The sequence below is a fragment of the Urocitellus parryii genome, chromosome 4, assembly GCF_045843805.1.
Source record: "Urocitellus parryii isolate mUroPar1 chromosome 4, mUroPar1.hap1, whole genome shotgun sequence".
Classification (NCBI taxonomy): domain Eukaryota; kingdom Metazoa; phylum Chordata; class Mammalia; order Rodentia; family Sciuridae; genus Urocitellus; species Urocitellus parryii.
The window spans coordinates 69,620,392-69,636,528 of NC_135534.1; the positions used below are offsets into that span (position 1 = coordinate 69,620,392).

The 16,137-nt window shown below is 43.3% G+C and overlaps 1 protein-coding gene across 1 annotated transcript; it reads right to left on the reverse strand.

Annotated features, from left to right (window-relative positions):
• Positions 1–296: 296 nt before the first annotated feature.
• On the reverse strand, positions 297–2,575 carry LOC144254466 (hsc70-interacting protein). The gene has a single exon (XM_077797642.1). It carries the CDS (start codon positions 2,520–2,522, stop codon positions 1,413–1,415), a length of 1,110 nt encoding a protein of 369 aa, XP_077653768.1. The 5' UTR covers positions 2,523–2,575; the 3' UTR covers positions 297–1,412.
• Positions 2,576–16,137: the final 13,562 nt, after the last annotated feature.

The following is a 16,137-nucleotide window of genomic DNA, read 5'->3' on the forward strand; positions in this document are numbered from 1 at the left end:
AGAACCTGTATAAATATTAGAAATGTACTACTTTATAAATGTACTCCAAGGAATTTATCATTTCCTTTATCTTTGCAGGGACAAAAGGGAAAAAGAGGTGGGGGTATGGTCGCAGTATTTAAGGAAGAGCTGAATACAATAATGAATCTTCATGGTGCCAAGAACTCCATAATGAATAACCAGGCTCTCATCTATTTTATAATTCATGTTAGATCAAGCAGTTAATTCCATGTATGGTTACCAATAACTCAAACCATATACTCTTCAAAATACAAAGATCAATAGGTACTTCCAAAATAGAACACCAAACACTAAAAGGAATCCTTCCTTCCAATGTTTTTGACATCACAAGATTTTGCCAGAGTGGAAGTCTAATAACATTTAAATAAGCAATCTCATGGCTAAGAAAGAACTACAGCTCTTATGGGTATTATTCCACAGCTAGGGTATGTATTACATATTAAATTAATCCCAGCATTAAATATGCTTTGCACAATTATGGTATGATAGCAGTGATGATGCTAGTGAGAAAAGATTATCTTTAGTTCAAGAAGGGGGGAAATACAAGAAGCAGAAAGCAGACATAGTTGGTCATTTTCTGATGAGAAAAGGTAAATTTTAAACATAGAATATAAAAAGAAAACTACTCCCTTATTTCCCCACGGTGGAAATAATACGAAACATTTATTTGATATATTGAACAAAAACAGAGCTAAGTAATCCAACTCCATTGCAGCATAACAAAAAAAAAAAAAAAAAAAAAAAATCACCTCTTCAACACAGTGTAAGGATTTAAATGCAACCTGCATAAGGGCACATGTCATATAAAATAGTAAGACTGCTGCTGCCTTACCAAGTACTTCCAGTCCCTACCCAGGTTAGAGTGAAATACTGGTGGTCCCAATAGTTTTATTGAAATTAATCATTTAAAAAATATTTTTAAATGACGAATCAAAATGCCTCAGTCTCAGTAACCATATATTCAACTGAAACTTTTATCTATGTAAATGAGATTTATTTACTTCCCACTAGTAAGTCTTTATTTCACTCACATTACAGCTATGTATTTTCCATACTTAGTATCTGCTTTGCCCAATATCAAAGAAAAAATCCAAAATGATTAGTAAATAAAAATGGAGGAAATAACACCCCCTTGAGTTTTAAATATTTTTAAGGTTTAAAAAGTGTTTTAAGTTTGTAATTCCTAGTAGGAAAACATTATCTGAATGAACACCCTAATGGCAAATCATTGTAAAATGCTTCAACTGGATTTGCTGCAGAGGGGTAGGGATTATCTTCAAAGCACCCCAGCTCTCCTGATGAGGTCAGAGGTACACTGGTTTGTATTATTGCGACAGCCATTAAGTGATCTAGGTTGCTTTTCCTTCAGTAAGGGTTTTGTCAGGTGGGCATTACGCTTGACCTCCAAATTTGGCTGACAATTTACTGATGAGATTCATAACCTTTGGGTTGCTTTGATATTTTGACATATTTGCTGGGTTCTGGGCCACATCCTGGAAGGCCACCATAACTTCTGGATCCTGCATGGCTGCAAGAACCTCCGGATCACTAAGAATTTCATTGAGCCCAGGCATTCCTGCCATTCCAGGCATGCCCCCTCCCATTCCAGGCATTCCTCCAGGAAAATTACCAGGCATTCCTCCAGGAAAGCCACCTGGAAAAGAGCCAAACTGAGCTCCTGCTTGTCGTCTGGCTTCTTCCTCCCTCTGGGCTCTCTCATGTTCTTCTCGAGCCTTCTTAACTCTTTCTATTCTTTCTTTGATCTCTCGCTCTTCACGTTTTCGCTCATATTTTCTCCGATGTTCAGCAATTTTCTGGGCCCGTGGTTGAACTTCTTTCAGCATTGCACTAGCATCATCATCATAATCCAGTTTACAGGCAAGAGCAAGATCATGGGCTGCTTCTTCCCAGTGGCCCAAAAGTCTGTGGGCTTTCCCTCGCCACTTGTAAGGCTGAGCTGAATCAGGATTTATTTCAATGGCTCTGTCACAGTCTCGAATGGCAGCATTTGGCTTCTGTAATTTGACGAAGACACTGGCTCTCTTGGCATACAGAATGGCCAAGCGAGGATTTAGCTTGATAGCATCTGTGAACAAGTCAATGGCTTTCTGTAGTTCACCATCATTCAGGGCTTCAATGGCAGCCCCTTTCTTTTCATTTGCTTGATCCATCATCTCCTCTGTTATCTCCGCATTTTCATCTCCCATTTCTTGAGGAGCATCAGTGTCTGGTTCAATCACACCTTCATTATCAATTTCTAGATCACTTTCCTCACTTGATGGCTCATCTCTCTTAATGTTTTCTTCCGACTTCTTGCTATCTGTTTTTTCTTCCTTGGTATTTTCTTCTGATTTAGGTTTATGAGTAGCAGGTGGTACTTTACCCCCCATGCTCTCCACCCACTCTCTCAGGAAGCGCATCTCCTCGGTGTGCAGGACGCTCGGATCCTGCTTACACATTTTCACGAAGGCCCGAAGCTCGCTCACTTTGCGGGGATCCATGGTCGAGAAGAGGCAGGCGGAGGCGGCTGCGGCCCGTTCCCAGGCCCGGGCGCTGGCTCCTTCCATATAATTTTATAAGCACAAACATTCTCTTTCATTTCCTGACAAACAACTATATTCCCCAAAGTTTCCAATAAAAATCAGTAATTTGCACATCGCTGTCTTCTCCAGTGGCTATTGTGTGCGGTTAGTCACAAAGGCCAAGGTCTTTCTCCTGCTGCCTCTACCCCTCTTTCCCTATCCCCAAACAAACCAGAAAGTGGAATGGGAAGTTGTTGGGGTGGTGGCTACATAGGCCTTCCTGACACTGTGGTCAATGTCCTTTTTGGAAAAAGATAATTTTCAAGCAATACATAATTTCTCAAGCATGGAAAAAGGAAGCTAGGGGCAAAGAAGAAAACTGCTACACCAGCCTCGGCACTGCCTCCAACTCTGAGATGCACAGCCTGCACCCGCTGCCACCCCTCTGCCTCCCCTCACGCTCAGCCCAGCCCTAAGCAACCACAACTCCGCCCCATGCTTTCGAGCAAAGCTAAGATGATTAATTCAATGACTGACAAGTGTCTGAATCCAAATGGGCACCGGGTCCTCCGTGGCAGGTGTTACGGACAGTTGCATCATAAGACAAGCAAAGGCAAGAGTGGAAACTGAAAGTGGGAGGTCCTAAGACTCTTTCTGCTGTGCCCTCTCCTCCCAGCACTAGGGACATTTCTTGAATCTCCTCCTCACATCCAGGACAGCCTTTCCTCCCAACCAAACTGTCTGAAACATGACCCAGGTGGCAGCACAGAAAGAAAGAGAAAGGTGTAGATTCTCACTCAGAAGCCAGTTCTCCTCCGTCCTGGAGACGCACAATCTTCAGGAGATAGGATACTGCGGTTGCCAGGGGGACCCGAAATACCGGTTTGTCACAATCCTGAAGGAATTGGCTCCCAATGCAGAGACGGAAGATGTCAGTCATTCAAAACCTGATGTGGCTCAGCCTGAAGTGGAAAAAGAAGAAGCCAAAAAAAAAAAAAAAAAGCATTCCTCAGGAACAGGTAAGCAGAGAAGCACAGAAGTTATGGCCATGCGCTCCCAGGCAAGAAACGCTACAGCCCCATCAGTCCAGACTGAGCCAGGACCCTGCGTGTGGGTCATGTCAGGAAGTGTGCATTCTTGCTTGGTGTTTAGGTGTTGTGTTTTTTTTTTCTCCCCTTTTCCCTGAGCCCTGGCACTGGGGAGTGTGAAATGGCTCAACCTGTTGTAATCAAACATGTGGGTTGCTGCTTGTTGCAAAGATATTGCAGCAGCCTCTTCATTACAGGAGGCTGTTCTTGGATGCTCAGAATTAATTTCCTTGTCTGTAGCTGCCTGCTTGTGCTCTGGGATGGGGGTGGGGTGGGGTGCTGGGTGAGAGTACTGACTGTAGGAAAAAGGGGACACTGGGCAGAAAGGGTCTGACAGTGACTAGATGCTCCCCAGAGTTCCCATATGCTGGGAAGCGTGGGCCTGAGGACCACTTGGGGTCTGGCACATGTCAGAGGGGAGGACAAGCCAAGGCATTCTCTATGTATAGTTGGGCTCTAATATCCCTATCCCTTAATCCTACCCCCAGAACTTTGCCTCCAACATCAATGATGACTCCTGGCATCTCAGCTGGCCCTCTATATCTTAGGTTTCCCCGTCACAGCACACTCAGAAGGTAGCACAATCCAGCAGAAAGAGGAAAGGCACTCACCCACTTTTGGATCATTCACTCACTTATGCATTTGCTCCTGCATGCATGCACTTGCAGTCCATTCCGGTACTCATTCATTTGTCCTTGTGTTCATTTGTTCATGCATTAATTCTTTCATCCATTCTCATACTCATTTGCCTATTCAATATTCACTCATTTGTATATATACTCATTAACAAATATTAATTTACATTATCACTCATCCACATGTTCATGCATTCTCTTATTAATCCATTCATGCAATCCATGCCCTAGCCTGTATGCACTCATTTTTGCGTATGTGCAACATTTGCTTTGCTCGCAAGTGCTAGTTCCTATATCTGTTCCATTCATTCATTCAATCATTCATTTACTAACAGTTAAATTTTTTCAATCACCTTTATGTGTACTTCTGTATGCACTCATTCACTTAACCTCTCATCTGTTTAAAACACATTCTAGGTTCTACTGTGTGTTTGGTGAAAAGAAGAATGAGGCACTCTTCCTGATGGAATTGAGGACAAAAGACTTGGCCAGACTAACATGAAGAGGAAGGCAATAGGTGCATAACATGGAAGAGGGCAGAGGGTGGCCAGAAGAGGTTGGTTGTAAGGAGGGCTGAGGGACCCAGTGGGGGGTGGGAGCATCTGACTTAGATTCAAATTAATTAATTAATTAATTAATTAGGTTAGTGAACCAGACCAGAGGCCTTGAACTTCACTCTCCATTCATGATAGCTTTGCAGTTGCTTAATTATTCTCTCTGAAGCTCAGTCTCCTCATCTGTAAAATGGTGAGGAATACTGTGGATTGGCTTTGGGTGGTTGGGAGGAATAGCTGGAGGTGACGTATGTTGAGAGCCTCACAGATTAAAAAGGTTCTCTGTAAATGTTTATTTTCTTTCTGCTTCCCCTCTAACTTCCCTTTCCAAATCTCTATCAGCAAGTTCACCTTTACCTTCTCTGGGGAAAGTGCTGGAGAGCAGCCCTGCACCCAGGCTGCTGGTCAGGCTGGGAGAGCCAGAAGTTAATCTCCCAGAGGGTTTTAGACCTTAGAGGACCCTGGAGAAGGGCTGAGGGAAACTGTCAAACAGTCTTTCAGATGTAAAACCTGCCAAGTGAATTGGCCAAAGGAATCTATTAGCACAGGATTTGTACAAACCCTCTTCACCGGGTGAAAGGGGATGAAGGATTTTACTAAGCACTGAGTGAGATCAGAGTTTGGGAGCCACTTTAGAGGGGATGATGGGGAAAGGGAGGGGAGGGGTCTGGCTGGCTCAGGGGGTGGGGGTGGGGGTTCTTCTTCTGCAGATCTGAAGGGGAAGGGAGGCAGAGAAATTTGCCCTCTGTCCACACCATGTGTAGACACTACGGATACATCCTCTCACTTGTTTCTCCCAGCAGCCTCATGAGCCAGAGATTATTACAAATGAGGAAACTAAGAGACTCAGCAATTTGTTCAAGGTCACACAACTAATAAGTGGTAGAAGCAGAATAGAAATGCAGGTCTGATGGACTCCAAAGTCTCTGCTTTCATCCACTGTCACATGTTCTCATGAAGGGTTTCTACCCTCTGTGGGTAATTTTTTAAAGGTTCATTTACTTAGACTATGAAGGGTCATTGTCTAAAGATTTCTTACTATTTTTTATAAGTGAAACTTGAAGTGTGAATGGCAGTAGGCCAAAGTCTGCAAGGGAATACAGAGGAATTTTAATATCAGAGTCATGTACAATACATGTGTATGGTATATATCATTTTCATTTTTATTGTGAAATACTCTGAGTAGTGGGAAACATGAACATGATATCAAACACAAATGGCTCCATGGTTTACCATCTTGCTCCAAGGCTAGGGTTCTGGGGCTGTGGCTCTCTTGGAAGGACGGGTTTTGTAGCCTAGGCTTTCAGTAAAAAATTAAGAATGTACCAGGTTTGGTGCTGGTGTTCCAGATATGCAGCCACAGACATGGCAAGAACAGGAGTAATCAGAGGGCTATTGCTTGGCAGGAGGGTCTGTGTTATGAATAAATTGTGCCTAGCAGCTCCTATACCTTAGGATGTGACTGTATTTAGAGACAGGGCCTTTAAGTAGGTAGAAACAGAGACCCTGTCTCAAAATTTTAAAAAAAGGGCTGGGGATGTGGCTCAGTAGCTAAGCACCCCTGAATTCAATACCCCCAGTACAAAAAAAAAGTTATATAAAAATGTGGGCCTTCGAAGCTGGGCATGGTGGTGCATGCCTCCTCAGGGGTGGGAGGCTGAGGCAGGAGGATCTCAAGTTCAAAGCTTGCCTCAGCAACTTAGTGAGGCCTTAAGCAACTCAGTGAGACCCTGTCTCTAATAAAACACAAAAAAAGGGCTAGGGATGTGGCTCAGTGGTTAAGTGCCCCTGTGTTCAATCCCTGGGACCAAAAAATAAAATAAAATAAAATAAAAATGAAGGCCTTCAGATGAGCCCTGGTCTAATCTGACTTGGGCCCTTCTAAGAACAGAAGACCAGGACATAAAAGTGACACCCGGGGCTCCTTTGCAGTGGGTGACCTGTGAAGAGGCAACAACAGGGCAGCCATCTGCAAGCCAACCAGAGAGAGATCTCAGAGGAAACCTCCCTGCTGGCACCTTGACCTTGGACTCCAGCCTCGAGAACAGAGAAGGAAATGTCTGCTGTTGGTGCCACCCAGCCTGTGGAGTTTGTTTTGGCAACCCTGGCCAGCAGATTCTCCCCTGGTTCAGTCAGGGAAGAATCTGTGGGGGTCCAGGACAGGGAGGGTGACTTGGGGTCATGGGGAACAGTGGCCATGCACAATCAGTAGGGAGGAACTTCAGCATCTTAACAACTACCAAAACCCACCTGGGGCACACTGCTGAATCAGCCCTGAGCACCTGTGACATAAACAAAGGGGAAGGAAAGGGGAGAACCTGCCCAGAGAGACTTTCTTAAGTAACCAGAGAGCGAGTATGGCACAGGGGCAGGAGGGGTAAACACCAACACCCTACCCCACCCAGGGAGATCTCAGGTGGGGAAAGCATGAAGACCTCAGGCAGGCTGAGCACACTGGCTGGTTTTATTTCCCGAACCCTCCACTAACGCTACAGGAGTTTTGATTGTTTCTAAGGCATAATCTGATGAAGGCAGGGAGACTGGGAGTGAAGAGAGCCACAGTAGCTAACAGCAGGTGACAAGGGACTAGAAAGCCCATTCTGAGTCAGTGGAGGGGGAAGCTGACAGTTGTCCCAATTTCCACTGTCAAACCTGCAAATAGCTCAGGAATTGGCAGCTCCAGGTACTTTTGGAACTGCAGAGTGGGAAGAAGTTTGATCCCTGGAACCTCTGCCTCACTTTACCTTTCTGGGAGATTTCATTGCCCACCCAAGGGGGAGCATGCAACAGCCCTGCAGGGAGCCAGGTAGAGCTGAGGCAGAACACCACAGTGAACAGCAGGAGGCGACATGCATATCTGCTCACGGAAAGCAAGACCTGCCCCACTGCCAGTGCCCGGCCACAGGCCAGACCAGGTAACTACTGCTGCCATAATTGCCACCAATTAGTGAATTAAAACAACACAACTTTATCATCTTATGGTTCCAGAAGTGAGAAGTCCGATATCAGTTTCAAGGACTAAAATCAAGGTGTTGGCTGGGCTGTGTCCCTTCTGGAGGCCTAAGGCGAATCTTGTGCCTTGCAACTTGTCAAGCTGCCCACATTCCTTGGCTCAAGCCCTCCTCACTCCAACCTCTGCTTTGTGATTGCATCTCCTTCTTGGAGTCTGAGCCTCTTGCCTCTTTCTTATCACAATTTCTAATTACAGTGGACCCATTGGAGGATCCAAGATACTCTCAAGAACTCTCAAGAACCTCAATTTGAAGACATCTTCAAAGTGCCCTTTGACATTTAAGTAACATATTCATAGGTTTTAAGGATCAGTGCATGGACCTTTTTATTTTGTTGACCACATAGGGCATCAAAAGATCTACTCTTGGAGTCTAGTTAATCTGATCCAAGAAGAAGGGACTAAAGGGACTGATGATAGGGTTTCCCAGCACTTGACTATGCCAGCTCTCCTATGGCAACACTTACATAGACAAACCCCACCTGTGTGCTCAAGTAACTCTTCATCTCCAGCCTTAAACACTGTCAGACATCTAGGAAAACCATTAGCATGGAAGATGGAGACCAAAATGGAGAAAGGAGACCCAGGGAGATGAAGTCCATGTAGGGAATTGACAGTGTGTAAAGAAAATGGTACACATTAGAAGGGTTGGAAGAGAAAGCTGAGATCTTTTAGGAAATAACACAATAACTAAATACAAAACCAAGGAAGTGAAAAATATGGGAGAAAAGTATGTCGGCCTACTGACTTTAGAGATTCCACATCTAAATGATAGGAGTTCCAGAAAGGAAAGCATAGAAAATGGGGGGAAATCATCAGTAAAATTATTCAAGGATGTTTTCCAGAATCTAAGGGCATGTGCTGTGAGATCTAAGGGTTCATTGATTGCCTAGATAAACCTACTCAAGGTACATCATTGTAAGATTCCACAACTTTGGGGACAAGAAGAGTTCTCAAAAGCTTCCAGAGAAGAAAGGGCACCCGGTACAGCTGAGGCAGAACACCACTCTGCCCTGAGAGGAGGAATCTGACTATCTTTGGTCAGTTCAGTAGCACTGTTGGAAACTGGAAGGCAAATGAGATACCTTCAAGATCCCAAAGGAATCACTTCCAACTCAATTCTGTGTTTGTGTGTGTGTGTGCGGGGGGATGCAATAAGAAGCCAGGAGAAGAGAGGTACAGACGAAGATAGCGGTACCCCTAACTAGAGGACATCAGTCCGGGAAGAGAAGGCCAGAGGTCTCAGGAGAATGACTGCATCCTAGTCCCAGCCCCTCCCAGCCAGTAGTTAGAAGGAGACATCTTGTCATCTCTTGATAAGCCTGAAGTTGCCTTTGTTGCCAAAGGTCCAAGAGAAAAGTTTTGTACGGTGAGCCAGCTCCTACGTAGATGGACTCATTCTCTCAGCCTTTCTCTATGATTTGGTTCCCTTTTTACAGATCTGCCTCAGTTTCCCCTCTGGTTTTCTAGGTCCCTAATGACCCACATCCCACCCATGGCCTGGGGCACTGCCTCCCTGACCACGGCCACCTGTGCCCATCTTTTCCCCGGGTTGGGCTGGAGACTGCTGGCTGGGCTCCAGCCATGCATGAGTAGCTCACTCTGTGATGTTGCTGTAGAGGTTTCCACAGGCCTATACACCCACTTGCAGGGACCATCTATCTGATGTCCTGAGGTGGCTCCTCTTTGATCAATGCACTCTGGGCTGGGCTCTCCACGCCTCAGGATTATCTTCAGCACCAGAATCTTCCTCCAGTCCCTACTCCAGGTCTCTTCCTTCATTCCCCTGACAGGGGTGGGGGGCACAGCCCAGGTCATATCGTGCCAGAACACCTTGGCATAGAACACCACTGCCTTTTTGTACCAATACCCTCTTGCTTTCAGATCCTAAAATAGAAACCCAAACCTGAAAATGAGGCTACGTGGGGAAATGAAGACCCACTCAGCCTATATTTGCCTGGCCAAGTCCTCACCCTTTGCCGTTTACCCGGAGATCACATTTGAACATTGAAGAGTGAGAGGGACATTTATCATGGCAGTCATCTTGAATCTACCCTAATTTTAAAAAGAAAATTATTAGCAAACACTAATTAGATAGTGTTATGAGCTATGAGTGGTACAAATTACTTATACATACTTCACTGCCAACCATGACATATCAGTTTCAATATGATTTATTGGGAGACCAAACACCCTTTCTGTTCTATTCCATGATGTTCCCAGAAAGATGCCTATTGATTGAAGAGAGGGTTAGGTGATAGAGTAAAATCCAAAACTACTAGTGGATACCAGTTTCAAGGAAATTCATAGTATACCTGATATGTACCAGATGCTGAGTTATAGGATTTTAAATGCCTTGTCTGATTAAATTATGAAGGTGAGAAAAACTGAAATTATTATTATGAATTATAGCCACTGGTAAACTGTGTACCATATGTCTCTCAGTCACCCCTCCTGTTTTGCACCTCTGAAGTAGGGGCAACATTTTTCAACCCAGCCAAATCATCAAAGGTAAAGGAATTCATAGTCAACCCTGAATGAATTCTAGTTTCTTATAACTATTGCTGCTGAAATTATTCTTCTTGGAACGGCACTTTCTAGGTTTTAAAGAATTTCAAATACATTATAAAATTTTATCCTGCCAGCATTTCAGGAGGTAGTCAGGAATTAAAACTCTTCTGGCATTTTTTAGCAGTGCCATTGGCAAAAGGAAAGTATGATGTCAACTGAAGGTGTTTGGCATTTTGAATCTACGAGGAATGTGTCAATTTTCCTGGTAGGTAGGAAACTGAAATCACTGAGATCTTGGACCAGTATGTTCAAATGTGTCAATGAATACACATGGATTTTCTCCTTGAAAAGTTCTATATCTGGACACTAAAAAGAGGAGTAGGGGAGTAGGGTTCGTCTGTTCTCTTCAGTGGATCATGAGCTCCCTAACAAGGGCTGTGCCTTCCTTAGGTCAGTGTCCTCAGAGACTAATGCAGTACCTGGAAAAGAGGAGGGGGCTCCCGAAGGGTCCAGCGACTGACCGACTGACTAGTTGACCCAATGACTGACAGAATGATGGAGTAGATAAATACAGGAAAGATTCAGGAGATTGGCCTGGTACATAGGAAAATGAGATCACCAAGATTTGGGACCAGTATGCTCAAAATGTGATAAATACAAACTGAGAAGTCCCCAGCATAAAAGATTAGAATTTTTAAACTGGGAAAAGAATAGATTAAAATGCATATGTAATTTGAAAATATGAATATGTATTTATTTATGAGCAAATAAAGCATTTTTTTCAGTTCTAACCACAAAATTTGATTAACATGTTTCCTTATTATGACTCTTTTTGTTTGCTTGTTTGTTTTGTCTTTTGCTTTTTTTTAAAAAACAGGAAAGAAATCCTGAGAATTACCCTTGCAAGTTAAATACAGTTTTTTACTTTACTAAACTTAAGTGATATCCTTCTTCCACAGCCAAATAGAGAAACCAGCCATCATTAATTACATTTTTAAATGTGGAACATATAGCCAATAGCAGGAACAACAACAGATTCACCTTCTACAAAGGTAACTAACACCCTTTCTACTGGTTGATATTAGCAACCATACAGAAAACAACAATAATATATTCCACAGGTGTGGAAACTAAATGTGATTAGGCTCTGAATTGTTGGTAGAGGATATAAATAGAAACATACAGACACACACATACACATAGTTTTCATATATAAAGTATTTTATGAAGTATAGATGCTTTTTGTCTATTAGATGGCAGCCCATCTAATTCAACTCTATAGACAGCATTAAGTCACTCATTTAACAAAAGGTTAAAGGAGCTGAGAATTACCAGGCAATGTGCTTGATCCTGGAAGCATGTGGGCAAATGCTGAACTCAAGGTGTGCACAATCTAATAGAGAGAACACACCTGGAAATCAAAGGCAAACAATCTGGTTTGATGTAAAAAAGGAAGAACAAAACAAATTGTGAGGAAGCCCAGAAGGAGGGAGGAGGAGTTAAGTTTCTGAGATGCAAGTTCTTAAAAAACAACTCACCTAACCTGGTATTGATGGAAGCTACATCTGACTCCCATTGTGGTCAGGGATCTTTCCAAAGTGACAACTGGGGACCCTGTTGCTCTTCTCCTTAAACACATTAAATGACCATCTCCCTGCTAGGCACTCAGTTGTCACAGGGCAGAGCCTGGCTCACTCTGCTCACCTCTTAGTACTTCACGTTAAAGGCCCAGGTCCAAGCCAAGTAGGCACTCGTATTTATTTGTTGGACAAATGAATGTTTTGGAGATATCACAACATGAGTGTGAAGTTTCAGGAAGCTTTCCTCCTTCTCCCTCAGTGTGTTGTGAGAATTTCACATCTAAGAACAGTGGGGGGTTATGAGCCAAGTCTTTGGATACATGACCTGGTTTCAAGTCCTGACGTCTTAGTTTCCTAACTGTATGACCTTAAACAAATTATCTAACTTCTACAATTTCTATTTCTTACCTACAAAATGAGGATGATAATAATAATAGTAATAATAGTAATAATAATAACGGCGTCTGCTGGAGAGGATAATGACGAGAATTATGCGTTTATAAAAAATGACCAACAACCCCTCCCCTTTGTGTATTAAAAGTTCAGCAGATGTGGATATTATTTTTGTAATGCTCCTTTAATTCTAAAACAAATTTCCAGTCATTTACTGATGTTCAGAGCTTTGTGGGGCTCCTCTTTGGGAGTAGCTTTTAGGGGCTCACTTTTAAGCCTCTCTCAGGAATCTTTAGATCAGTTCCTTTTCCTCTTTCTCTGTCTCAAGAAGACATAGTCTCCACTTGGTCATTTAGTATGTTTACCAGGTTGGCCTCAAATGACTCAGGGTTTTGTCTGTATTTCAATTGGAAAAGACATAGACATGTCCCCATTGAGAAACCTAGAACCCATGTTGTCTATTGACAACTTGGGGCTGGGTGAAGAAAAGGAGTACCTTCCAGAAGGGAGCTGTTCTTATTGCTGACGAAAAGGGGCTAGCCCTTTAATTTAACCCTGTGTCTGCCTTGCAAAAGCAAAACCTTTAAAACTTTGTTTTGTTTTGTGTATTTGTTCCTGTAAGAAATTTCTGCAGGTGAAAGAGGTTATGAGTTTGGACACAAGGAGAAAACCCAGTGATGTGCATATTTGACATCAGACATTTGAACTTCATATTTCAGGAGGCATCTTTGGGAGAGCAGAGATATGCAAATGACTAGAGGTTGAGCTGGGGATACTTAGCCTTTGCTCCAGCTTAGGACAGGGTCATGAGTGATCTTGTAATTTTGAAGCAGCTTTGTTAACTGGACATGGTCTGAATGTCGGTGGAAACTGGGAAGGAAACTAGAAGGGTCTGGGAGACCCAAGTTTCAGTCCTTCATCTGCCTCCTGTGGTGCTGGCTTTGTGCATGTGAGCACCTTGTCCTGTGTCAGTTGCGTTATATCGGTATAACAATGAGACCTTTGATACCTATCATCTTTTTCTCAACCAAGGACCCCCCCTTTCATTTTTTTCCCCACAGGACCCTATTTTTTTCAAGGCTTTGCCTACTTAATAAACAAGATTGAAAAGCTTATTAATAATAAGCTTGTGCAATGGGTAGTGGAGGCAGGCACATTATCTGGGAGGCAAATTAGCCCTTGGAGGGCAATTCTATTCCAACAGGAGAGATAATCCCGATAATAATTCCAATTGTGCTTACTATGATCATTTATTAGGAACTTAGTATGCGTCAGACGCTATGGATGCGTTATCTAATTTAACCTCCATTACAAAGTGGGAAGAAATTGTCGCTATTTATCCATTCCACAGATCAGGAAGCTGAGGCTGGGGGATTCCAGCAGCTTGTCTAAAATTATATAGCTAGTAAGGATCAGAGCAAGGGTTTGACTTCCATGAGTCTGACTACATAACTAAAACCCTTAACCAACTGGACTCAACTGCCTCTCAGTTTCAATAGAATGAAGTTGCTTGTCTAGGGCTTAAGTTCTAAAATCAGTAAGGATGTGGAAAGTTGCAGAGAGTTGTCATTGTCCCTGAATCTCCCCTACAGCTATAAGTGTGACAAGATGCTCACAGTACAACTGAGACCAAATATAGAAAAAGTATCAAATATACCTCACTTCAGGCCTGCTCTGGGGCATACCTTGTTGGCAGCAAGATGGGCTGAATTGCTGTCCTATTTAAAATTTTTATATTATATATTTTTCTTATACTTTCTCTACTTTTTTCCTTCTCCTTTTTTTAATTGAATAATTTCAGTTGAAATTATTTATATTAGCTTCCTGCTGCTATAATGAATGACTACACATTTAAATATAACAAACAACATACACCATCATCACATAGTTTTGGAGATCATAACTTCAGCATGGGTGTCATGGGGCGGAAATCAAGATGTTAGCGAGGAGGGCCTTGTTAGATCTGGAAGCTCTGAGAGCATTCACTTCCTGTGTCTTCTAGTTCACAGAAGTGGCTGATGCTCCTTGGCCAGGACATCTTCTGTCTTCATGGGCAGTGAACTGCACTTCTCACACCCCTGTTTCCTGCTCACATCTCCTCTCACTCTGACCCTCCTACCTCCCTTCTTTTACTTAAAATAACCTTTGTGATATACTAGGCCCAACTTGATGATCCAGCCTAAATCTTCCCACCTCAAGATCCTTAATTTAGTCACATCTGCAAAGTCTCATTTGCAGGATATGAAGGATAACATACTGACAGGTTCAGGTATGAGGACCTGGATGTCCTGGGGGGCCTTCTCTGCATATCACACTGCTCAAGTTAAAGGCATTGGCAGCAAGGTGGGCTGAATTCTGTCCTATTTAAAATTTTTATATCTTGTTTTATTTTTCACACACTTTCTCTACTTTTTCTCACTAAGAATATGTACCACATAAAAGCTCCTAAGTACCCCTGTGCTTTCTTATGGTAGAATATTTTGTCAATGGATCACCAGCACCCAACATGATGTTTACATTAGGTGCTCAATAAATGTTTGCTACATAAACGAATAAGCACCCTTTTCTCTTCTGGTTGACAAGGACTTTCTTTTCAACAAATTTCAGAACTTTGGAGACTAATATAACAAGTACCCGTTGACACGGTGCCCAACATTGACTATGGTAACATTATGCTTTATATAAATATTCTTTCTTTAGTAAGTGAAATTCTTCTTGTGAGATTCTATTTAAATCCAACTGACCCATGAGCTATTTTACTCTGCCCTGCTCAGTTTTGGGTTGTCATGTAACAGAGCTTCACAAAGGACTCCTTCTGACTTTGTTTCTGCTAAAATATCTTTGAGAAAAGGTGCCCAACATTCCTGACTCCACATGAAGTCTGAGACCCATAGAGCTGAGATGGGTAGGACATGGCGTTCACAGACCTCAGCCTTTTAAAGAATTATAGTAACCTAGAGGAATTTGGAGGGAGCCATCAGTGAGCTTTGAATTCTAGCCTTACCTGCAGGGACAGTGGACAGTCTTTCTATCTTGTGCCTGGGGATAGGGCTTCTCTGAGAACACTCAGAATTCTACATGTCACTGTGGCATTTGGGGGAGGGTACTTTGCTCTGATGTCCGACTCACACCTAAGGAATCTCAAGGGCAAGAGGTCATGCTGGCCACTGCACAGGCAGGGAGAAAAGGGAGGTCTGGGCTGAGAATGGCCTGCCTTCCCAGAGTTCCTTAGCACTGGACGGGCTACCTGAGAAAGGGGGCAGGGTAGTTCCCCTGCTGCCAACAAAGGACACCTGGAGGAATGGGGGACAGGCAGAAATCTCAAGTGATCAGCCCAGGCAGGAGCCTTTGTCTGGGTTGAGAGGATTGCAGGCAACCCTCCCTAACACTGATGGCTCAGAAACAGCCAAGAATAAGCCGTGAGGGACAGCTGGCCACTTCAGCAAAGGTCTCATTCAGGCAAGAGCTGGGCTGCCTCCTTGCTCTCTGACCTTCCTCTCTTTCAATCCTAACACCAGCTTCCCACTCAAGGGCCACTCTGAGGCAGGCCCCAGCCAAGGCATAGAAGCAGCTTTCACTTAAAATGAACTGAGACATTATAATGATTACATTAAGTCCCGGGCTAATTACTGAGCTGAACTCTTTGGTCAATGGAAGTGATCAGAGAACTTTTTGTCCCCTGATGGAACTGGCCTTAGGTTTTAAGATAGGGGACAGGGTTGATTGAACCACAAAGCTGGTTTTGGATTGTCCCCAGGATTGCCTGCTCAGACAGCAGAATGGTTATGACTATGCTTTCAGAACCACACAATGGATTTTTCCT

Coding starts and splice junctions, on each gene's coding strand:
- LOC144254466 (XM_077797642.1), bottom strand. CDS start 2,522: ATGGATCCCCGCAAAGTGAGCGAGCTTCGGGCCTTCGTGAAAATGTGT.